This window comes from Rattus norvegicus, chromosome 1 (genome assembly GCF_036323735.1).
Source record: "Rattus norvegicus strain BN/NHsdMcwi chromosome 1, GRCr8, whole genome shotgun sequence".
NCBI lineage: Eukaryota > Metazoa > Chordata > Mammalia > Rodentia > Muridae > Rattus > Rattus norvegicus.
The window spans coordinates 103,527,011-103,551,876 of record NC_086019.1 but is presented as its reverse complement, the minus strand read 5'-3'; the positions used below and the strand labels follow the sequence as shown (position 1 = coordinate 103,551,876).

Here is a 24,866-nt window from a genome sequence, read left to right as displayed (position 1 = left end):
GGCTACACAGACAAACCCAGTCTTGAAAACAAAACAAAAGAATTAAACTAACACTCTGGACTTCAGGTCATGACAACCAGATCCAAGCCTTTTCCAGTACATTTGCTAACATAAATCTACATGCACGGTGGCATGGTGGCATATATGTGTCATCCCAGCCTTTGGGAGGCTGAGGCAGACGGATCTCAAGTCCAGATTCACATCAGCAAGACCCCGTCTCATGACAACAGAAAGAACCAAAGCTCCAAAAGTCTCTCCCGGGTCTGAGAAGCACGACTTTAACAGTCAGCGTCCACAGCTACCAAAAAGTTCCAGCTCTGTGCTACACTGTCCTCTGGTTTCTGCTCTTTCTCTCCTGTCCCCTCCCTCTGAGGGATTTTCCCCTGGGTGGAATTTCTCCTTGTAGACACAGACAATGTCTTCAGACTAATAAATGTTCATTAGAAGCACCTAGTCTCACATCCCACCAGTCACCATGGTGTCCAGCCTGTAAACCTGACTATCCACTTCCTCTCTCTCCACTCTACCCAGCCCCACCCCGAGACCCAGGCTGGTCTAGGAGCTTGGACATGAAGGCTGTCCATTGTCTGCTCCCCTTCTGGCATCCCTCCTGCCCCGGATGTCACTGGAGGATCAGAGGGGATAAAATCGTTGAGAGAGAACTTGGGAAAGTGGATGGGAACACACAGGGGACCTGACAAATGCCTAGGTGTCCAGGAGGCAAATACTACCCTGGATGATCGGTAGTCAAGGGATTTGGGTCTTCTGTGTTCTTTTCCTCTTTCTTTAAGTTGAATTTGAATCAAGAAAATGTCTTGAATCTTCTAGAAAGAGCCTAGGCTGAGGAGGGAGGAAGGGACAGGGTGAACTGGGAGGATGTCCCTGAAAACACTTGCCATGGCCCAAGAACCTGGTCAGCAGTTATCACAAGTCCAGTCAGTTCAGAACCACCTCCCTAATGTGTCCCACACTGGGCAGAGCTGGGGACAGGAAATTCTATCCTGACCACATTCTCCTCAAGGTTAAGAAGTAGGGAATCCAGGTCTCAGTATCTGCAGTCACTGCTACCATGCAGGGGCAGGACAGACGCCATAGAATCTTGATGACATCGCCTCTGGATTACCATGTCTTGGTCTTCCAAGGCTTGCATAGTCTTTCAGGATGAGTTGAAAGAGTAAATAGCAAGATGAGGCGGACTTGAATTCACTCCCCCAAACTTCCTGAGGTCTCTCCATGGGCCAGACTTGAACACTGGGTGGTACATGGGAATGTCGGGTCAGTCTGGAGGGATCTGTTTAGGAGTTCTCAGTCTGATGAGGAGACACCACAGAGGGTCTGGGAGTGAGTGGGGAGAGAGAAGTTCGAGATTTTGGGTAAGCCGTGCAGTCTGTGTGTGAAACTGCAGGCTGAAGTCCAGCACTGGCTCTGCCTAGGGCAAGGTCACAGAGACCCAGCTGGGCAGGTTGGAAGAGGAAGAGGAAGTTCATCCTTTCTAAGTACTACTGAGGACATGGAACTTTATTTAGGGGTTATCAGAAGTCCATGGGAGACTTGACAGGAAAAAGGAGTGCACATCTCTGCTGTAGAAAGACCCGGTAGAAGGCAGATGGGGTAGTGAAAGCCTGTCATTCAACACCTGAGAGACTAAGGCATGAAGGTGGAGAGTTCAAGGCTAACCTGGGTTACTTAGTGAGACCTGGAACAAAAGAGAGTTGGAGATGCAGCTTGGTTGTAGGGAGCATTTCTAGAATCCACCAGTAAGGAGTATGTGTGGCTCAGTGCAGTTATCCAGCTTAGATCAGAAGAGAGGAAAGAAAGAAGGGAAGGAGAGAGGTAAGCTCTCTAGGAATATGTGTATGGGGTAGACTACAGGAGTACTAGATTAAAGAGGACCCATGGGAAGCTGGATGGAGTCCTGATCAAGGGCAATGGGGATGAGAGAGAGACCCAGAGGCTATTGAATAACACTGGGGTCTGCCAATTCTGGAAGGCACAGAGGTCCCTCCAGAGATAGGGACCAGGAGGGAACAGAGGTGGAGGCTGCGGGAGACGGAAGGCAGATCAGTAAAAGTAGATCTCTTAGTCAAGCATCATGCTGTACAACTGTCCTCTCAATAGTCAGGAGACTAAGGCTGGAGGGTCATGAGTTTGAGGCCAGCCTGGGTCATGTAGAAAAGCACTGTGACAAAAGACAAAAGAAAAGTGTGTCCTACACAGGGGATGCACTTCTGTCTTCAGAAGGGTGATGGGGACAGATGGATCCAGCCTTATCCCAATCTTTGTCCTGCCCCTCAGATCACTAAGACCTGGACCTTACTCTACAATGTGGCTTCTCCTTGCTTTCATCTTGCTGGTGTCTGCAGGTGAGGGGCATCAAAGTCAGGTACTGGTCTGATCAAAGAGGGTGCCCCTTCCCCCAGAATATCTGCACCCTGGGACCTGCCAGCTTATACTTCACCCACAGACCCCTATTCCTATTTCCATCTGAGACACAAGCTAAATGTCCCTGAATTCTCAATCCTGAGTCACCAGAAGTTCTGGGCCACCTGAGCACTTGAACCTGAGTTCCAAATATGATCTTTCTTACTGTGTAACCTTGGGGACACTCTTTTACCTCTCTGGCCCTCGAGAGCTATATAGCTATGACAGTCAGGGTGAAGTCCCTATCACATCATGTAGGTGACACATGTGATAAACAATGAGGGTGGTTGAGACACCAAGAGCTCAGGACTTAGGTCTGAATCCTGTGGCTACCAGTTCCCCAACACTGCAAGTCTAGTTTCCCAACCCTAGGAAGGAGGCAATTATCCTCCCTAAGAATTCAGTGTGGTTCTGTATGAGGTGTGTGAGCATGATGGGACAATTTGGACACTCCAGGCACAGCTATTCCCACACATCGACCATGTGAGGCAGAGGGTGTGGGAAAGTCCAGTGGATAGAGCATGGGTGTCTGAGTTTAGATCCCCAATACCCACATGGGAAGCCCAGATGAATGCCTGTAAAACAGAGCTGGGATGTGGAGACAGGGGAATACCTGGGGCTTGCTGGACATCCAGTCCAACCAGTCTCTAACCTCAATGTTTAATGAGAAAACCTGTCCCCCAAAATAAGTTCAGAACTTTTAAGATGACACAGATTAGGTACCTGCTGTCAGGCTTGAATAATGGAGTTTGGGACCCACACTGTGGAAGGACAGTCACTACTGCCTTCATTTACTAAGGGAAAGGTTGAACTCAAGGATGGCCATTAAAGCAAGGTCATGCTGAGTGACAGGCCAACCACAGACCAACCTCTATCACACATCTTGTGGAAATTTTCAGTGTAACCTGATGATTTATGCCCTGCAGAAACCTGGAGGGGTGTCCATTAACAATCCTCCTGTTCCACACATGACCTCTGCCCAGGGCTCTCAGCCTTCCCCCATGGTGACCAAGCCTCCCCTTGGGCTCACCATGGGCTCTGCCTCAGCTGTGTGCTGCACCTAGCCAGAGCCTCCACCCTCCTCCAGCTGGGACCGGCTGGGTGCAGCTCAATGCCCAGCTGTTCAGCCAGTGTCCTCCTCCACAGGGCGACTTCACCCTTCCTCTGTTAAGCCCCTCAACTGCCACATCAGCACTCCCACAGCCTCTCAGGTTCTTGGCTTTATTCCTGACCTTGGAAGGTAGAGGGCAGAGTGTAGACAGATGGCTTGGTTGTAACAGTTCAGCTCAGGAGTAGGCGTCTGTCATGATCTTGACTTTGGAGGAGTGGGGCAAGAACATTGCTGTAGTGTTCTTATTATAGTAATCTTTCTGTCTCTGTCTCTGTCTCTCTATGTCTCTCTGTTTCTCTGTGTGTCTGTCTGTCTGTCTCTCAATGTGTGTGTGTGTGTGTGTGTGTTGTTGTTGTTGTTGTTGTTGTTGTTGTTGTTGTTGTTGTCCAGAGGAAGGAACAAGGTCCTCCCACCCCTTGTTAACTTCAGTGTATGTCCTTAAACATTAGTGCTCTTCTGCTTGGTGTCTTTGACCTTAAAATCTCAACTCTGTATCTGGTGATATCTGAATGTGGTCTGGGCTGGTGGGGAACTGCTGCTATCTAAATATTCATCCTATAGGTGAATGTCTGTGTCCCTGAGTTCTAGAAAGTGGCTTGTGGGTAAAACACATATTTTTCATTGTGTGCACATGTCTATACATCCAGTATGTACACATGCATGTCAGCCACTGCCTGCTTTGTTTTTTTATTTTATGTGTGGGAATATTTTGTCGGCATTCATGTATGTGCACCATGTCTGTGCCTGGTGCCCTCAGAGGTCAGAAAAGGCCATCAGATCCCCTGGAACTGGAATTCCAGATAGTCATGAGCTACCATTTGGTTTCTGGAAATTGAAACTGAATTCTCTGTGAGAGCAGCCTGTGCTCTTAACCTGTGAGCCATTTCTCCAGCCCAACCTTAGTTTTTTGACACAGAACTTATCAGAGGCACAATGCTCACTGGTTAGCCCGGGGGAGCTCCAGGGATCTGATTGCCTCCAGGCAGTGTAGCTTATGGAGTTATAAGCACGCGCCGCCATGCCTGGCTTTTTCCTGGAGTGCTTGGGATTGAACCTGGGTCCTTGTGATTGGAAGGCAAGGACTTTACCCACTGAGTCGTGTCCTCAGATTTTAAATTGTGGTTTGATGTTGTAACTAGATCTGTACCGATGTCTGTCATACTTCAGGCATAGCTACCATCACCAACCTGAACATCCTCATGGACACATAAATAAACGGGTGTCCTTTGTTTAAAGTAACAAGTGTAATCCCAGAACCTGAGAGACCTAATAGAGAAGACTGTCAGGCATTCAGACTGCCCCAGTTACGTTACAAGTTTTAAGCCAGGCTGTGCAACAGAGTGAGACCTTGCCTCAAAACACTGAATGAATAAATCAATTCATAGTGTTTCAAGGGCTTAGAATGCTTCAGGCAGAATTCACCACACACAGACACCGGTAGGCCCTTTCTGAGTTTCATGACCGTACCCATGTTCTAGGATTGAGAAAAACAAGCTCCAAGAGTCCAAAGTCTGGCCTGGGAGACAGGTCAGTCAGTGAGAGTCCAGTCAATGAGCTGCTTACTGTACAGATTTGTGGATCTGGGTTTGACCCTCGGAATGTGTCAGAAGCCATAAGCAATGAAGCTCTGGGTGGCGGGAGTAGACACAGTCGGTTCACGAGGGTCACTGGCCAGTCAGCCTAGCATAGTCAGTGAGCACAGGTTCAGTGAGAGTAATCTATCTCAGTACTCAAGGTACATGTGCCTGAAGAATGACCCTGGAGACTGTCCTATGACTTCACATGTGCATATATACACCCAGGCACATGCGCACAAGCAAACACAGGAGTCACTGTCTCCCTGCAAGTACAGTTGGAGTTGTCGAAATCAGAGTATAGAACTGCAAGACAAGTGTGTGTGTGTGTGTGTCTGTGTGTCTGTGTGTGTTTGTGTGTGTGCGTCTGTCTGTGTGTGTCTGTGTGTGTGTCTGTGTGTGTGTGTGATATGCATGTATACTCACGGGTGCAGTGTGGGTGGAAGCCACATTTATATCTATTTGTTTTAAAATTTTATTTTCTTTATAATTGCATGTGTGCACATGAACGCATGCATTCAAAAATGTGCATGCACTAGTGCACATGTGTGTTTGTATGTATTCCTGAAGGCCAAAAGAAGATGTCAAATCCCTTGGAACTGGAGTTACAAGTTGTGAACCGTCATTTTGGTGCTGGGAATTCTAATCGTGCCTTTAGGAAAGTAATCTGAGTTCTTAACCCAAGAGCCATCTCTTTAGCCTTCTATTTTTTTTCTTTTCTTTTTTCTATTCCTTTCTTTTGTTTTACCCAGGCTCTCTCACAGACCTTTACACTAGCTGGTCAGCTAGCTCTGGGATCTGATTGTCTCCCTCCCCCAGGCTACACCACTAGTGTTACAGGCATGTGCTGCCACATCTGACTTTTTATGTGGGTGTGGGTGTTTCCCCTGCATGTATGTATGTATGTGCATCACATGTGTGTAGTGCACATGAAAGTCAGAATATGGCCTAGGAATTGAAATTACAGATGGTTCTGAACTGCCTTGTTGGTGCTGGGAATCAAACCTGGATCCTATGCAAGAGTAGCCAGTGCTTGTAATTGCTGAGACATCTCTCTATTTCTTAGATAGCCAAGGCCCATTTGCCTAGGGATGGTGCAACTCACAGTGGGCTGGATCCTATTGGACCAGCAAACAAGACAACTTCCCACAGACACGCTCTGGGCAACCTCTCAATTGAGATGCCTTAGATGATCCTAGGCTGTGTCACATTGGAAGATGAAATCAGACAGAATAGATCAAGTAGGGCTCCTTGAATTTTCTTTGCTTTGGGGCAGAGACAATGTGGTGCTTAGCTATGGATGAAGTTCCAGGATCAGTTAGAATCATGGCGAGGTTGAAAGTGGGCTTGGAGATGTGGGCATGGAATGTATAATATGATCTGGGAAGGCATAGATGGAGGGAGTTTGGTTTGACTCAGGATAGGGAGGATATTGTGATTGGCATTGGATGGCGTCGTTTTGTGGGAGGGGTAAAGAATAAGAAAGATGGGAGTTGGGCTGCGTTTACAGAGTACAGGTTTAGATTAGCTTTTGATCAGGACGATACATGGATTTCGGAGGGCATCTGACTTGAAGTGAGTGGGGCTGGGTACTGAACATGGAGGACTGAGTTCCCTTGGGTTGTGTTGAATCAGCGGAGAGTTGGACTGATTTGAGTTAAGGTTTGAGCTTCCTGGGCTGGGTTGGCTGGGGATTTCATTGATGAAAAGTCGTGGTTGGTTAGAGTAAGGGCGACAGTGGGTTGGGTGTAACTCGGTTGGTTGATAGAGTTACCTGGCTTCCATCTCCAGCACCACAGACAACAGGCAGGGCGGCGCACACCTGTCGCCCCGGCACTCAGGGGGTTGAGACAGGAGGAGCAGGTGTGCATCCTCTCACCACATAGAATGAAATATTGAGAAAAACCCCTCCCTCTGTCCACAGGGTGACTCTGGAGGACCCTTGGTCTGTGGGGGTGCCCTGCAGGGCATTGTATCCTGGGGTGATGTCCCCTGTGATACTACCACCTAGCCTGGAGTCCACACAAAAGTCTGCAGCTACATAGAGTGGATCTGGAAAAATATGAGAAGGAACTGAATCAATGGCCCACCACTTACATCCTTCAAGGACCACCTGGGACTCTGACTAAGAATCCCCAGTAGCTGGCCAGCAGCCTCATTCCTACCTGAGAAAGCTCAGTCCCTCTGCATATCAATATACACTGTTAGCCAGGGTCTCCTCCTTCCTGATGTCCCTGTTTGACATAAAGAAAACAGTATTGGTAGGGTGGTGGTGTGGGTCTTTGATCCCAGGACTCAAGAATCAGAGGCAGGTACATCTCTGACTTTGAGGCCAGCCTCGACTACAAAGTGTGTTCCAGGATAGCCAGGGCTACACAGAGAAACCATCTCTTAAAAAAAGAAAAAAGAAAAAGAAAATAGTGTTGTTCCATATTTCTGTTGATCCAACTATCTGCATAAGGGTGTGAATTTCTTTCTAAGGGTATTGTTGTGGTAAATAATATTTGGGGGTTTCTACATCACCATAGATCATTTACATCCCAAATAAAAGACTCAAAACCTTCATATTTACAAAAAGCCTTAAAGCACTACGCTGGGCAGGTTTCAGCCCTCTATGCTCTTTTGTCTTCTTCCCTGTCAATGACCCCAAGATGTGACTCTCCTTGTTCCACCTGGGCCGCTCCTACTGCTAGGGAATGGCCCTCATGGATATGTGCTCATGAACCACCTACCCAATGACAACTTCTTCCTTCCCATGTCCTTTTCTTCTCATGGTCCCTGTCTGAGACCCCAAGACCAGGAACTTCCAGGTTCTTGTACCTGCATATAACACCCCTTCACTGTCACCCCTGAACTTGGCATCTAGCTTTGGTCCCCAGAACATAAATAGGTCCAGGAGCAGCAGGGCCTGCCCCACCCAATCTCCACCCTGGTAAGGTATCCAGGGTGACCTAGGGTCTACTGGACAGCAGGTGCAACAGGGCCCTCCCCTCCCACAGCCATGAGGGTGAGAGCAGGGATTCTACCTCCGTCAGCAAGGGCAGGGCCTTGGCCAGCATCTGGGTGCCAACAGGGCAGGGGCGGGGCTGGGGGGAGAACGAGGAGTTTTTAAAGGCTCCCCAAGGACACTCCTCAGCTCCAAGATCACCACCTACTTCTCTTCTACTTCTGGACACCTGATATCATGTGGTTCCTGATCCTGTTCCTCGCCCTGTCTCTGGGAGGGATTGGTGAGACAGGGGGGACGTTGGAGGGGCCAGAAACCTGACTCTCATGCTGCCTTTGGCCCAGGACATTCCTCTTCCCTCTCCCCTGGCCCCAGCTACATTCTAAAGCAACACCTGCTCCTCCCTCTCTCCCCCAACACACTGTCAAGTCCCTCACAGTCCTCTCTCCCATGCCAGGTACCTGTTCCCTCCCATTTTCCAGAACTTTCTCCTTCCTTAGCCACCTCAACATCACTGGGCTTCTCCTGTCACTCCAAGGAATCTTTCCAAACCCCGAATTAACCTTAGGACCTCACTTGTCTCTCTAATTGTTGTTTTGGCTTGAGCCTAAGAATCTAAGCCCTGATTCGGGAGCTTGCCCAAATCCCACACTAGAGCCCTTGGCTGTCTAGAAGCTGTCAGACTTCAGCTGTGCTCTCCACATCCTTAAAACTGGTCTCCCATCTTCTCAAGGTGCTCAGTTTCTATTGACAGTTTCACTTCCCAAATTGCCTTGTGACATCAGATATGTCCCCCTACCCTTTCTCCTGTGGGGGGTTGACCCATGTCCCTTCTCCATTGCTTTTTGGTTAAGTCTAGTTTTGGGAGGAGGTGTCAGGTGCCAGTTGTGGACATCAAGGATCTTCATCGATCACTTGGATAGGGTCTCACTGAATGTGGATTTTCCATTTAGACTAAATTGACTGTCTGGAAGGTCTCAGGGACTCCTACTGCTTCCACCTTTGGTGTTACAGGGGCACACTGCCACACCTGACCTGTTACCTGGGTTTGGGGAGTTCAGCTTGGATCCTAATGCTTGCACAACCAATACTGTAGCAACCAAGCCATCTGCCCAGCTCTCGGGAATAAGCACTGAGCTAGTGTCTCATGGTGAAATTCAGGCTTGTCTTTGGTCTGTGGCAATCCTCCTGCCTCAGCATTCTGTGTGCTGGGATAACAGATATGTGCTTGCCAAGCTTCCCTGTTTCCTAACTCTGTGCTTTCTCTGACTCTTCCCTCCCCTGCTGCCCACTCTCATCCACAGGCCACTTGTTCTTTCTAGCCCCACCAGCTCCTGTCCTGTCTTGCTAGAACCCCACTGCACAGCTCCAGTTCCCATTCTGTGCAGGACATCCCAAGACCCCAACACCTAACCCTAGCACCCCACACCAACTGGGTCCTCCTCTCTGCCTCATAGTGGTATGACTTGTTTAACTCTATTTACATCCCTCTGCTGTCTTGAGGCTGCCTCCAAGAGAACCCTGAACCTCACCAACACACTGATCATTTGACCCTGCCCACTGCTTGGGAAACAGGACCATTCCCTCACATCCCCCAGAGTCTCCTTCTCCAATTGCTTGTCCAGGCTCAAACTATGTTCTTAGGGAGCCCCACTCTCTTAGGTATCATCTCCACCACAGACCATAACAGGAGCCCACACCCAAGGCTCAAACCTGCCCCTTTAATTTGGAAACCCCTCATTCTCTCCCATGACAGCTGGCCGCTTCATACCCAATCCAGGAAACCCCAAGTCATCCCCAAGCTCCCGTGTCTGGATTCATTTATTTGCTCAAATCTAGTTATCAGGGTCCTCACCCTTTCCAGAATTCCCAAAATCCAACCAAAGCCCTGATGTCTTCTCAAGCCTTGGAGTCTTTAAATGCCAAAGCCTCTTGGCCTCTGATTTCACTCTCATTGGACTGAGAATGGACTGGAATTCTCTCTCTTTCTCCCTCTTTCTTTGCCCTCCATCCCTTAACCCATACCTAATTTCTGCTTCATGAATTATCTCTGTCCCCACAGCATTGATCTCCTTGCAGAGGATCAGCCATACTGGAGTCCCTTCCCCACATACTGTAGCTATGTCCCAACCCTGTCTAACTGTGTCCCCCAACACTACAACCATACACGTATCTGTTCCAACCATACCCCCACCCCCGTTTGCTCCTTACAGATGCTGCACCTCCTGGCCAATCTCGGATTGTTGGAGGATATAAATGTGAGAAGAATTCCCAACCCTGGCAAGTGGCTATCATCAATGAATACCTATGCGGGGGTGTCCTGATAGACCCGAGCTGGGTGATCACGGCTGCCCACTGCTATAGCAAGTGAGTAAGAGAGGGCACAAGAATGACTCGAGGACAGGCAGAGGTACTTAATGGCAAGGGGTTGGGATTGGCTCAAAGTCAAAAGAGATCCAACAGGGCTGGACCCCTGGCCTATCCATGACCTCCTGGGTCTCTTTGCTCCTCTCTCCAGGCTTGTGTTCGAGGCCTGGTTTTATCTTTTCTGTGTTATTGTTCATATGTCTCCTGCCTGTATTCACATCTGAGTGTCTCTGTGGCCATCTGTCACTCTGTGTCTCCTCCACAGGTCTAAACCCATCTTAGTCTGGGTCTGGGTCTCTTGTGTCCTCTTTTATTACTACTGACAATACTGGAGAACAGGCCTAAAGGTCCCTGAGGATACAAAGTCATGTCACTGAATGTAGGTTGAGCCTGAATGTATGGTGTGAGAGAATTCCTCCCTCTCCTCAGAGAAGCTCGGCCTTTAGGACCTTCTGTCCACTCACAGGACACAGGGAAGGGCTGGTCAGAACTGGATGTTGGAGAGCAGGTTGTTGGCAGTAGGGGAGGAGAGTTAGGGAAGGGGAGCTCAGACTTGGGCTGTTGGCTAGGCCTTACTTACTGGGGAAGTTCAGCCCAGTTCCAGCTGTAGTTGAACAGTTCTCAGGCCCTCCTCCTCCCCATGCTTCCCTTGTCTTCTGTCTCTGTCTCTGTCTCTTTGTCTCTAAATATGTGTGTGTGTGTGTGTGTGTGTGAGAGAGAGAGAGAGAGAGAGAGAGAGAGTTTCTGTCCAACTCTTCCTTCCTCCCTCCCTCTTCCCCCTTTCCCTGTATTCTGCCCAATCTCCCTGGTTGCCTCTTCTCATTCACTCCGTCTCCTTCCCTGCCTTCAGCTATTACCATGTTTTGTTGGGTCGAAACAACCTATTTGAAGATGAACCCTTTGCTCAGTACCGGTTTGTCAACCAAAGCTTCCCTCACCCTGACTACAAGCCATTTCTCATGAGGAACCACACCCGACAACGTGGAGACGACTACAGCAATGACCTGATGCTGCTCCACCTCAGCGAGCCTGCTGACATCACAGATGGGGTGAAGGTCATTGATCTGCCCACGGAGGAGCCCAAGGTGGGGAGCACCTGCCTTGCCTCGGGCTGGGGCAGCACCAAACCCCTGAATTGTAAGTCTAATCTAGGAAACAGAGCTGGGTGTGAGGGGGAGGCAGAGAGGACCTGGATGGGGTCGGCTCAAGAACCTCTTGCCTCCTGATCCACAGGGGAATTACCTGATGATCTCCAGTGTGTGAACATCCACCTACTGTCTAATGAGAAGTGCATCGAAGCCTACGAACAGAAGGTGACAGATCTCATGCTGTGTGCAGGAGAGATGGATGGACGCAAAGACACTTGCAAGGTGAGAAAGCATCTCCCTGCAATGAGGTAAAGGGATGAGAGTAGGAACTGAGGATCTCAATTCCCAATTCCAGACCTTGTCTAAGCAGAGGTTTCCCATCCTTCCTTATGGAAGTGATGAGAGCTGTGAGGGAGGACCCTGCAGCTGGTACTATTCCTCCTCATTGACTTGGCTTCAGGGACTGGCCTGTCCACCCCTCACTCCCTGTAAGAGATGGGCTCCCAAGAGTTGGGTTCCCTACCTTACTGGCCAGAGCTGCCTCTTAGAGTCCCCCTGTCTTCCTCCTTCGGAAATCAGTTCCAGGCTGTCAAGTACACCCCAAATTCCAACTCCTTCCTTACTCCTATCCCTCTCCTTCTTTCAGGGTGACTCAGGAGGCCCCCTCATCTGTGATGGTGTGCTTCAAGGCATCACATCGTGGGGCAATGTCCCATGTGCTGAACCCTATAACCCAGGTGTCTACACTAAACTTATTAAGTTCACCTCCTGGATAAAAGAAGTTATGAAGGAAAACCCCTGAGTGTCACACTGTCCCCTGATCTCAATAAAACTCACCATGCAGCACACGTGTTCAAGTTCTGACCCTTTCTCACCTTCTGAAGTATGGAGCTGGGAGTCTGCCCAGCTAGGGTCAGGACTCTAAAAGGTCGGGAAGGGATAGGGGTCCATATATGGTTGGCTAAAGGGATCCCCTTGAGACCAAGGCAGACAAAAGGCTCAGACCAAGTCAGGGATGGCAAAGGGGTTTCCTTTGGCAAGTAGCGTGTTCAATTCTCACAGTGTAGTAATGTTAGACACACCTGAATGTTTAACTCCATTTAGGCCCGACGCTATACTGGGGCAGAAGAGGTGATGAGCAGTCGGACACTGAGTACTTAAACTGCCAGCCTGGTTATATTGAGTCGCAGAAGCCAAGAAAGGGGCAGGAGTCTTATATTAAGCCTTTTCTTCCTGGGGAGGGGTCTGTAAACAGAAGGGTAGGGACTGCCCCCAAGGCTAGGCTACAGAGTATTCCCGTGGAACCCATGGAGGGAATATCTCTAGTATGGCTGTAATGGGATTGAGGAGTAACTTGGGGGATGCCCTATGGGGCAGAGTATCGCCCAGCTTGGCAAAAGGGCCACATTGTTCCCACTCCTTGGAACCACAAACCAGTGTGTGCCCAGAGGGACATAGCCACAGCTGAGAGTATTGGAGGACTTTCAGAGGAGGGTCTCTGCCAAGACTCAGGCAGTAAGGAGTGGGTCCTAGAGCAGGGAGTGGGGCTTGCCACCTGTGTCCCCAGGGTGGTACCTGCTCTCAGGGGAAGAATGGGACCTCAAGGGAGGTCTGATGGAAACTGAGCCACAGGGGCCAAGGTAGAGGCATCTGGCTGCAGGGATTCATCAGTGTCCTGAGAAGTTGCAGTGTCTATCTGTTGGGGAGGCTCTTGGTAGTTCACAAAGCTGCTTGCAATAGACAGCTTCTGGGCAGGGTCCAAGCTTCTGGCCTAAATGGACAGCTGCTGCAAGTGCAATGAGTGGTGTCTCGAGGCCCAAAGGAAGTAGCTGAGCCTCCGCTCCATGAAAGGCGTACTGTAGCTCCACATCCGCACTTGGTTGAGGAAGGACAAAGTCCCTGTGGTAAGGGACCCCGTGGGCACTCGACTCAGAGTCCCACCCCAAGCCCCAACTCTGTCCTGGAGGCTTGACCCCCTTTCCTGGGCTCCGCCCCTGCCCTCCCTAGGCCACGCCCTTCCCCCGGAGGCCCCGCCCTCACAGGCCCACAGAATCTAGGCTCTGGACCACCAGCACAGGGAGAAGGCCAGCTGGTACGATACCTGTGGCCTTGGGCGCAGCCTATTGCAGTTGAAGACAAGGAGCTTCAGTCTGAGGAGAATCAGGAGCCCTGCACTGGGGTGGGGCCAGAGAAGCACAGAAGGCTAGACAGGAAACACCACACCACACACCAAAAGGAGAGAAATAGAGACAACCACCCTGACATGCTTTAAGGAAGCGCGGACACACACACACACACACACACACACACACACACACACACACACAAACACACAAACACACAAACACACATGCACACACACACACAGGACAAATGGATACATACTCAGAGGGAAAGGGAATTGAGAGACAAAGCCATCAGTCACAACTACTGAGCATAGACTTTTAATCCCAGCTACTTATGATGCTGAGGCAAGAGAATGGTATATTCAAAGCCAGCATGGACTAGAGTGAGACCACAGCCAGTGTGAGCCACAGAGAAAGCCCTAGAAAGACAGAGACACCCCTCTCCCTCAGAGCAGCAGAATTGGAAATCTAGCCACACTTCTGGGGAGGAGCAGCTCTGGGCTGGGGGCAGGGGGTGTCCCGGAATCTCCAGTCACCCCTGTCCTTGCAAACTTTTATTGATGCCAATGCTGAGGAAACTGAAGATGAAGTCTATCTTGTTCAGGCGTCAGCAGACTGGTCAGAAGGAGAGGAACATGGTGGGCAGGAGGATGAGGCATAGTGCCAGGGCCAGAAATATGAAGCCCTTGCTCATGTGAATGTAAAGTGTGGAGAAGAGTCAGAGAGATGGCTACAGTTACCCCCCCCCACCTCTCTGTATGTGTGTGTGTGTCTGTCCTTCTTTCACACTATCAGGAGTCCAAACTAATTACCCCAGAGGCTGGGATGGAGAGCCATCTCAAGGCCAGCCTGAGCAGTTTAGAGACACCTGGACCTTATCTGTCTCAAAATACAAAGTATAAGCAGTCCAGGGGTCCTGGGGCTGTGGCTTCACTGGTAGAATGCTTGCCTAGCATGTGTGAAGTCCTGCACTCCAGCCTCAGCATGAATGCTGGGCTTGCTGACCTCCAGCTCAGCTCCTGCTTCAGAGAGACCTGTCTCAAGGGAGTAAGGGGGACACTGACAGTGAGGGTCATCCTGTCCTCCCCTGCCCTCCATGCCCGACTCAGATGCCTGTACCAGCAGACACACACACACACACACACACACACACACACACACACACACACACACACACACACACACACATACCACTATAAAAACACGTAAGTATTCAGAGGTGTTAAAAAGATAGTCTTGATCTCAGAGCGGCAAATGGGCCATTGGCATAGATTGTACTGACCACTGAGACTTGGAAGTGAGGTTTTTATTGGGGTCTAGGTAAGTAAACTTTGATTGAGTGCCAGTCATACCCCTGTTTTCACCCATTCCACAACCTTCAGCTTCTTTGATCAAGCTGCCCTGCCCATGGGCCCATTCCCAGTTACATCTCAGACCCCAGGAATCCATCCAGAACTAAGAAATATGGGTTCTTGTGCTCAGCCACTCTCCTTGGTGTAAGTGTATATCTCTCAGACTAAGAGGCATGGCTCAGATATCTCCCATGTGCCTGCAGGGCCGGGTGGAAGTGTGGAGGGGTGAAGGCTTTCTCAGGCCTTGTAGAGAGACCAAAAGACCTCAGCTCCAAGCTCAAACCCTGCTGCCATGTGGTTTCTGGTTCTGTGCCTCATGCTGTCTCTGGGGGAATATGGTAAGAAGTTGAGGGTTCCACAGGAAGAAAAGGGGACCAGACTCCTCCCTTCTTTCCCATAAGTCTTCCCTCTCACAGCAGCACAGTGTCATTCCCCACCCCATGGAGTTCCTAGACCAGAGATGGGTGTTTTGATTTCTTGTGGTGCCACCCGGCCAGCCTATCTCAGCCCTACCATGCTGCATAGCCCTTCTTCTTCCTTTTGTCTACCTTGATGTCCTAGAAAATCTCTTCTAGTCCACACCCTGCCTCCAGCCAATTTACCTCAGGTGCAGATCCTGGGCCATCTCTGTCTGTCATGGTGAGATTCAGAATTCTTCACTGGAAGACATCCCTCTGCCTTCCAGCACCCCTTAGCCTAACCACAACACTCCTGTCATTCTCACACAGACTCAACTATCACCCTAGGCCCTCCACCTTGACTTCTGTCCCACACTTCTTTTGCTGGGAGCATAGATTCCCATGACACACTCTGTTCTATCATTTAACTAAGAGATCTCCTCAAAGATCACAAATAGCTCTGCCCTCTACAGTCTGGAATTAGGTTTTTTTTTTTTTTTAAATTTTCCTCTTATTCTGCTCTCCTCCTTATCTTTCTGAGAGGGTTGCAGGGGCTCTTCTAGAACTGCTTCCTGGGTCATCTTTGGAGTCTAATCTGTCCCCACCCTTTCCCACTCTGATCCCTTAACCCTACACAGGATGCTTTTTCAAGAAACAGACCTCTTCCATGGGAGCCCATCTCTATTTTGGACATTCTCTTTCTGAGAACACAGTTTCCACCATCACCCACCCCAGGCCTTGCTTACTCCCAAACCCCCAGGAGCCTATGCAACTCCAGACATTGCCTCATCTGCTGTCTCCCAGTCTGCTGTCTAGGGTCAGCTTTGTACTCAGAGTCTATGTCTCCCTAGATAAAGCAAACTACCATTGAGCAAGGCAGGTGTGGGTCCTGAAATCCAGTCCACTCTAGCACCCCTTAACCTGACCACCCTCCTGGTCCTCTGCTCCATGTCCCTTCATATCCACAGGAAAGTTTTTCTTCCCAATCCCTTTTCCATGCCAACACTGGGCCCTACCCAGAACTCCTTTCTGCAGGTGCCTTTCCCCTCATCCAGTCCAGTACAGTTGGAGGCTGGGAGTGTGAGAGACATTCCCAACCCTGGCAGGTCGTGGTGTATCACTATGACAAGGTTGTCAGGGGTGGTGGGGTGGCGTCCTGGTCCAACCGCAGTGGGAACTCACAGCTGCCCACTGCATCCCAGGGAGGATGGGTTCAGGTGTGGCTGTGGCCGGAGCATTTGACTGACAAGCAAGGGTCCCTGGGATCCACCTCCCAAACACATTAGTAGGAAAATTGGGGTGAAGGAAGCTCCTCTCCTTCAGGAAGACTATGCCACCCTCTTCCTTGGAGGACCTCATGGGAGGTAGAGGTCTGAGGGATGAAGGTTGGTGCTGGGTCAGAAGAGCAGAATGGTGAGTGGGCCATGAGCACCTGAGTCTCCCCTCACGTTTCCCATTTTTTCTCTTCTCTTTCCCTGACCCTATGCCTCTGCATCTGTCCTATCTCTGTCCTCCTCTATGACCATCTGTCACTATTGGTCCCCCCTTCTACACCTATGCCCAACTCTCTCTGGGTCTGGGTCTCACTCTCCATCCCCATCACTACTGACCACACTGAAGAACAGGATTCACTGCACCCTAGTGGCAGGAATGGGGGGCATATTCCAATGTGAGGGATGTCTTCTGCTTTCCAGACCAACCTGGCACTGTAGGATCATGTCCTCGCTGGGGGACACAAAGGGAGAGAATGGGCTGGTCTGGGACAGGGCAGCTGGATGAGCACAGAAAGAGGGCAGGTTACTGGGAGGAAGTGGGCTCAAAGCTTGTGCTGTGACCATACCGCAGGTGCCAGGCAAACTCAGGCTAGCCCAGTGTACCTGAGTGGCTCTCAGGCCTGCCCTTTCCCTGTTCCATTTCCCCTTCTCTCTTTACTTCCTGCTACATTGCCCTTTTTCCTCTACTTGTCTCTGCTTCTTTTCCGTCCCCAGTCCCTTCTTCTGTCCCTTATACTTACTGCTCCCAGGTGTCCCCAGGTGCTTTCCCATGCTGCTCCTTGCTGCCCCTTCCCTCCATTACCTTTGTAGGTCTCTTGATTAAATCATGTGTGAATGCTGCCTGTGTGTGTACTGTTTGTGCATGTGTGTGTGTATGGAGGCCAGGAGCAGATGTTAGCTGTCTTCCTCTCTTTCTCTCCAGCTTCTGTTTTCTAAGTTTATTTCTCACATCTCTGTTTTGTATGTGTGAGTGTGTGTGTGTGTGTGTGTGTGCAAGCATGTATGACACTGCACCAGCTTGGAGATCAGGAGACAGCCTGCAGGAGTCAGTTCCTTCCCTCCACCATGTAGGTCTTGGGATTGAACTCAGGTCACTGTGCTTGGCTGCAAGAGCCCCTACCTACTGAGCCGCTTCACTGCCTGCATCCTTTTTCTTTAATCATCTTAATAAAAAATCCTGTATATGAGTGATTTGATTCTATGTGTGTCTGTGCACTAGGAACTAGACTTACAGACACTTGTGAGTCAGCAGGTTTGTGCTGGGAATGGACCCAGGTCCTCTGAAAAAGCAGTCAGTGCTCTTAACCACTGAGGCACCATCTCTCTAGCCAACTTTTGCCCCTATTTTTTGAGACAGGAGCTCAAATATTCAGCATAGCTGGGTCCCAGGCAGCACTAGAGATCATCATGTCCCTGTGTCCTCAGCCCGGGAATTGTAGGCACATGCCACTCAACCTGATTGGCATCTCAGTTCCTAAGGTCAATGTCAGGTGCTCACACTAGTGCATTAAGCTCTTTACCCGCTGAGCTGTCTCACACCCTGGTGCCCCTGCCTTTCCCATTCTGTGTCTGCCTCTCCCTCCCTCTCCTGCCAGTACTTTCCTGCTCTCTCTGCTGTCCACCCTCTCTTTCCCCATCCATTCCTCCTCTCATTCTCCCTTCTGCCCAGATCCCCTGCTTGATCCTTCTCCTTCGTCTCTGCTTCTCCCTCGCAAAACAAGGTGAGGCTGGGTCAGCACAGCCTGGATGCTGATGGAGACACTGGCCAGTATGTCCCTGTCGACATTCTCTCCCACACCCACTCTGTAACAGGAGCCTCCGAATGCCCACGTTTCTCAGCCCGGATGCTGACAACAGCCAGGACCTGATGCTGCTTCAGCTGAGGGAGCCAACCAACACCACAGAGGCTGTGAGGGTGACTGAGGAGCCCACTGAGGAGGCTAAGCTGGGGAGCTGCTGCCTGGCATCCGGCTGGGGCAGCACCAGGCCAGATAAGTGTATGCCTGGGTCAGACCCAGTAACCTGGAGCAGGAAGTGCGGTTCTGGAGGAACAGGCCGGGCAACTGAGCTCCTGTATTCCTGTCATGGTTGTGTTCTCTCAGGCCACAGCTCTAAGTGCAAAGATGCTGCAGTGTGTGGACCTCACCCTCATGTCCAGTGATGTCTGTACGGACTCTTATTCACAGAGGGTGACAGAATCCATGCTGTGTGCTGGACACCAGGAAGGCGGCAGAGATACCTGCATGGTGAGCAGCCCCAACCCCAGGTTGCTGAGAGAAGACATGGATACCACCAGAGTGAAGGAAACTGATTCTGGGCTGAGGCAAGGCCAGCAGCTCCTCAGATGCTTAGGCTCCATAGCCCATCAGCACCCTGCCCTGCAGTGTGTCACAGCCTCCTCTGCTCCAGTCCTGTCCCCTCTCCTTCCCAAGCCACCCTATGTCTCTCACTCTTCCTCATCCAGGCTTCTCAGTCTGTGAATGCCTTTTCTTATGGATCTCCATGGTGCCTATGACCATCCTAGACCCTGGGCAGCCAACAGTTAGCATAGCACAGCCCCTCCCTCCCAGAGCAACATCATGGGGGTGTGGGGAATGATGCATAGCTTTTCCTGGGCCAGCATTTCTACTCCACAGACAGAGAAGACAACACACCAGTTCATCCATCTTGGCGAGTTCATGAGTTGTTAGATTAGCCTCAGGAGCACGGAAGGCAACTGCATCATCAAAGAGCCTGCCCCAGGACAGCACTTAGGAAAGCTGTGTCTCCTGAGTCTCCTGCACAACTCAAGCCGTTCTCCTCAAGACTCTCCTGTCCTGAGGGGCCTCCTGATCCCCATGCTCATGCCAGGAGGGGGGTTTGGATGTGGAGAACACAGATCCAGAAAAGGGGGCAGCCATAAACACCAGGTACAACTCAGGAGTGATGAGGTAGAATGTAAGGTGATGGAGACACGGGGCAGACAAGAGGCCTGAGACGCTGGGAGGGTCACTGTGGTAGGAGGGGATGTTGTGTTCAAGGTTAGAAGAGGCAGCACCTGACACAGGGGTGCAGGGTACTTGGAACTAGGTGGGGAGCAGAGGGAGAGGCAGGTACCAGGTAGCCAAGGCAAGGGCTACAGGGCTTGGGGGAAACCTAGGAGCTTGTGACTAAATTAGTGTCTGCAGACAGACTGTGATCTGGGCTCAGAGGGCACAGGAGTTTGCTTTCTGCAGGGCATCACTAGGGTGACAGGGGATACACTTACTCTCTGGTGTGCTGGAAGCTGGCTCTGGATGGTGCTGGACTGAGCAGGGACAAGCTGACTCTGCTCTCTGGTGCCCTCTGGTGTTCATGAGATGAGGCTGCAGGAAGGCTGAAGGGGGAGGGCTAGTCTAGGGCTTGAGCTGGGTGAGGACTCCAACCAGATCTTTATCCTCATCTGGTCTCACCCCACCCCCTTCCTCGCAGGTGTTTCCACAGTCTCTCCTGCTGCATTATGACCAAACAGCCCTTCTAATGGCAGAGCTGGCCTCTCCAAGCCCCTGCTCACCCTTGGCTATGAGGTGTCTGCCCTAGAAAATGTTCGTGGGAATGGGGTCAGGAGATGACCCCGGAGGAAATGTCACCTCTGTTCCCCTACTGCTGACCTGGGGACCCTGCCTTCTGTTCCCCACACTGACACAGAGGCACTGCCTTCAGTACAGGAGCTGCATCTGTTTGCCTTCCCCTCTGCCCAGGGCTTCAGGCTGTGTTCCCTTTGGGATGCTATCCTGCATTTTCCTGGGAGGCAAACTGCAAAGTTGCTATCTGTAATCTGTTGGTGGTTAAGGATGAGAGGTGGGGTACCCAGACAGAAAGTGGGATGTTCTCTCGCTCTACCTCCGTGCCTTCTTCTCTCAGGGTGACTCTGGAACCACACTCATCTGTGATAGGATGCTCCAAGGGATTACATCACGGGGTAGTAACCCCTGTGCCTATCCTAAGAAGCCTAGCATATTCACCAAAGTGTCAAAACACATGAACTGGATCAAGGCCAACCTGCAGATCACCCCATGAGGTCCTGTGCCTTCCCTAGTAAACTGACAACCATCAATTTCATGGTCCACGCCATCCCTTTGTATGGGTTCTAGGCATCTGGGGGCCCACGACTCAGCTTGCAGAATACAAAACCTCCTGACTCTTCCAACTCGGATGCTTAGCAGGAAGAACGAGCAGAGACACTTGGTTCCGGAGGTCTCCGAGGGGTTCCCTATGCCTCTCCCATATTAAGAGCATGGCAGGTCTGCAAACTGCTCAAGCAGAAGGAGGTGGTGGTGGCCTTGGCATGTGTGTGTTGCAGAGATGAAGGAAGGGTGTCACCCGGGAAGACAGGACAGAGGCACACAGTGACAAGTCCATGGAGCCCTGAGCAAGATCCACGCCCCACGCACCTGGGTACATGGTGGGGTGGTGCTAAAATGTCACCTTCATTTTTCCTGGAGATGACAGGATGCCTAAGGAATTTCTGAGCAGAGGAAGGAGGTCACTCCATGTCTTAAGGCTGGGGAAAAGGAGGGTGACCACAGAGTCAGGAAGCTCATTCACTTTGTGGGTGTTGGTGACAACAAGCCGCAATTAACAGAGGGACTCTCAGTCACAGATGTGGAGCTAGGGAGTGTCATGGGTGAAGACTATGACAGGGAGCAGAAAGGGATCCAGAGGCAAACTCAGAGGAAACCTGTGGGGTGGAGAGACAAACCTTACCACTCCCACACCCTGTCAGAGGCTCCTATGGACAGCGGTGTGTGAGAACATGTCCAGAGGGATTCCATGGACAGCAGTTCAGCAAGCCTGGTGTGCAGGGTGCTCACTGGGCTCTATCTCCTGTACTCTGCACTCAAAGGGGTCACATGACTCACATCCTGTCCATCTCCAGTGTCTGCAGGGCATAGCCCAGATACCCAAATCCACATTCACCCTTATAATCATGCTCTCAGCACAAACTGCTACTGATGTCCAAGGCTCCACTGGACTGAGATCCCACTCAGACAGGAAAGTCTCAGGCATTCAGAATTGTCCTAGGAGAGACTTAAGTTAGCATTTTCTCAAGGTTGAGTGCCATTGACTCTATGGAATCTTTTAGCATCCAGGAAACAAAGGAAGAAAGACTGAGGAAGAAGAGGAGAGAGGAAAGTAGGGGAAGGGGAGGAGAGAGGAAAGAAAGGAGCAGGGAAGGAATAGAAGAAGGAGGGTTGAGGAAAACAGCCGCTCTGGTGACATTCTGTGATCTGCTGACAAGTGAGGGGGGCATGCAGAAGAAATTGCAGGTATGGGGAGAGACCCATACTCACTGGGGACATGGCGGCTACTCCATTGCTTTTTCTTCCCACCCTTGTTCAAGAAAGAATCTCACCCTAGGTTCACATGGTAGAGGGATACCCAGCCTTCCATACTGGACATGAGAGACCATAGAGTGAGTCATAGGGATAAAGAGAGACCACAGCTGAGGAGTAGGGCATGGCTGGGTGCATGGGACCATACCGGACAGTAAGCAGAATCAGGCTGAGAGAGAAGGGGAGGGGAAGAGAGAAGCGGAGGAGGGAAAGGAAGATGAGGGAAGAAGGGTAGAGAGGAGGAAGAAGGAGGCAGGATAAGAAATATAAAGAAAACTGGGAGGTAGGGTGGAAAGGAGAAAAGGGGGAAGGGGAGACAGAGGAGGCTCTGGGGAGGAGGCATGGGAGGCTCACAGAGTAGGAGCCAGGGGAGGAGGAAAAACAACACTCCCAGCCTTAGGCTTAAAGACTTCTCCCTCAGCCAAGATGCCCAAGAGGAGCTGCAACCAGCTTGGGGCAAGCAAGAAGACGTGCAGATGAGGTCACCTCTAGGGGGCGGGGCGGACACATTCCCAAAGCCCACACCCTGGACAATACTTGGCAGTGTGTGAGAGCTCCTAGGTTGTCCCTTTGTGTGTCTTAGAGGCAGCATGTGCTTGGGCAACTCACAGTAATGTGTCCTACTGGAAAGCTTAGTTAAAGCTCCTCCCCCAGGCCCATCAGGAGCCTACAGTATAACCCCAGTTATAATCCATTCCCCTGGCCACCAGGGTGTTCCAAAGAAGTGGCTGGAAGCTGGGAATGTGAACTGTGGACTCCCTCCGCTTGGACTTCTGCATAGCTTTTCCCCTATTGGAACTTCATTTTCTCTCTATTAAGGAAGCCCAGGCACCATCTCCCAAGAGGACAAAGGGATCTGAGGGCAGACAGCAGTGAGCAGCAGTCTGAGTCCCACAGAAAAATGACCCAGATGAAGCTCATCTCAGCATGAAGCTGGGCAATGCTGAGTGTGGACAAGGTAAAGAGACATGTGGACATGGGAGACTTCTAGAACAGCTTAACCTTGGGGGTCCAGGGTGTCTGTAGGTCTACGATGGAGACCTGAATTGGGGGTTCTGAGGGATCTGAAGCCCCAGAGTTCCAGAGTCCCTGGAGTCAGGTGATTCCAGACAACTCTAACACTTTGGGCTCCGGAGTTTCTGAGGACACAGGTAGACAAAATATCCTAAAGTCTGAAAGCCCATGTTCTGAAGATTTGTGTCCTCTATGTTCAGGGGGACTGAGCCAGCCCTACAGGTTTGTCTCATAAAGACAACAGCTTCCCAGACCTAGGGAGGGACGGAGCTTGTAACTGATGTCATGATTGGCTGTGTGACCTCAGCTCAGTCCCTCCTTCTCAAGGGACCTTCTCATTATTGAGGTTCTAGGCAATTTTTCAAGGCCCTCTGGGGGTTCTGAGACCCCAGGAGCCAGCCACAAATACCAGAAGCCTTGGATCATCTGTATGATGTCTCCTGGCCCAAATATAGAACCTAGAGGCCAAGCTCCAGATCCAGGACCACCTCATAATCCAAAGAACAAGACCCTGAAACCTAATTGTTCAGTGTGTGCTCCACAGCCTACACTGCAGTGATCCACAGACAGAAGCCAAGCTGACTTGGGTCTGTTGAGATAGCATTTCTCCATTCCTCAGTCTGCACAGCCCAGGCTGGCCTTAACCTTCCATCCCTTCCCATGCCTACCTCCTTAGTGCTGGGATTACAGTGAAAAGCCTTCTGATACTGGGCCTGGTGCATGCAAACTCTGGTCTTGACAGGGGTCGGGGGGTTGTTTTGTTTTGCTGTTGTTATCTTAAACAAGTCTCATATCCCAGGCTAGCTTCAAGCTCATTTAAGTAGGCAAACATGTCCTGAACTCCTGACCCTCCTGCCTCACACCTTCAAGAGCTGGGATTGCAGGCTTGTCCTATCCTATGTGGTTTATGTGGTGCTAGTCAATCAAGTATAAGAGGGAGTGGAGGGGCAGAAGGGGAAGGAAGAGGAGGAGAGGGAGGAGGAAGGAGAGGAGGAAAAACAGATTAAATCAGAAGAAGGAAAAGATGCAGAATACAAGCCTGGGACAGCAAAAGTTATTCTCAGTTCTGAGCCCAGGATGCAGCTGACTGTAGGCACTGGACCTCAGACTTCAAAAGTAAACCATCATAGGGACAAGGCTCAGTGAACAAAGTGCCTGTCATGCAAGCCTGAGAACCTGAGCTCAGTGTCATCCAGCACTGGGAAGATGGAGAGGTGGGTCTCTGGGGCTGACTGCCCAGATAGCCTGGGTCTATCAGGAAGCTCCAAGCCACACCAAGATAAAGACTCTGCTCAAAAGACAAGGTGGCGAGCTGGAGAGAAAGCTCAGCAGTTCAGAATACAAGCTGCTCTTCCAGGGAACCCAAGTCTGGTTCCCAGCACCCATGCCAGGTAGCAACCAGCACAACCTGCTGTAACTCTAGTTCCTGGAGATCCAAAGCCTCTAGCCTGAGGGGCACCTGCACTGGTTCACAAGTTCACATATGCAAGACACACATAAAATATAAAAATAAAATGAATAAAACTCCCTAAGTCTCATTTGGGAGACACCCAGACTTAATATCTGGCCTCCATATGCACATGGGCATGTGTGTGAAAATTTAATATATTTTAAGGAATAAAAGTTTAATTAGTCAACCAGATGGTGGTGGTGCACACCTTTAATCCCAGCACTTTTCAGGCAGAAGCAGGCAGATTTCTGAGTCCAAGGCCAGCCTGGTCTACAGAGTGAGTTACAGGGAATCCAGGGATACACAGACAAACCTAGTCTTGAAAACAAACAAAAAACAAAAACAAAAACAAAAAACAAAAACAAAACAAAACAAACAAAAAAAACAAAA

General features: G+C 50.5%; 1 protein-coding gene and 1 pseudogene across 1 annotated transcript; both read left to right on the top strand.

Moving 5' to 3' along the window:
• Nucleotides 1-8,290: 8,290 nt before the first annotated feature.
• On the top strand, nt 8,291-12,350 carry Klk1c10 (kallikrein 1-related peptidase C10). The gene is made up of 5 exons (NM_001135173.1): nt 8,291-8,336; nt 10,267-10,420; nt 11,271-11,557; nt 11,654-11,790; nt 12,155-12,350. Exons 1-5 carry the CDS (start codon nt 8,291-8,293, stop codon nt 12,308-12,310), a joined length of 780 nt encoding a protein of 259 aa, NP_001128645.1. The 3' UTR covers nt 12,311-12,350.
• Nucleotides 12,351-15,278: 2,928 nt separating this feature from the next.
• On the top strand, nt 15,279-20,696 carry Klk5l-ps3 (kallikrein related-peptidase 5 like, pseudogene 3; annotated as a pseudogene).
• Nucleotides 20,697-24,866: the final 4,170 nt, after the last annotated feature.

Excerpts from the sequence above, each read along its gene's own strand:
- Klk1c10 (NM_001135173.1), top strand. The coding sequence starts at position 8,291 with ATGTGGTTCCTGATCCTGTTCCTCGCCCTGTCTCTGGGAGGGATTG. Across the intron at positions 10,421-11,270 it reads GCTGCCCACTGCTATAGCAA|CTATTACCATGTTTTGTTGG; the intron begins GTGAGTAAGAGA and ends CCCTGCCTTCAG. Across the intron at positions 11,558-11,653 it reads CAGCACCAAACCCCTGAATT|GGGAATTACCTGATGATCTC; the intron begins GTAAGTCTAATC and ends CCTGATCCACAG.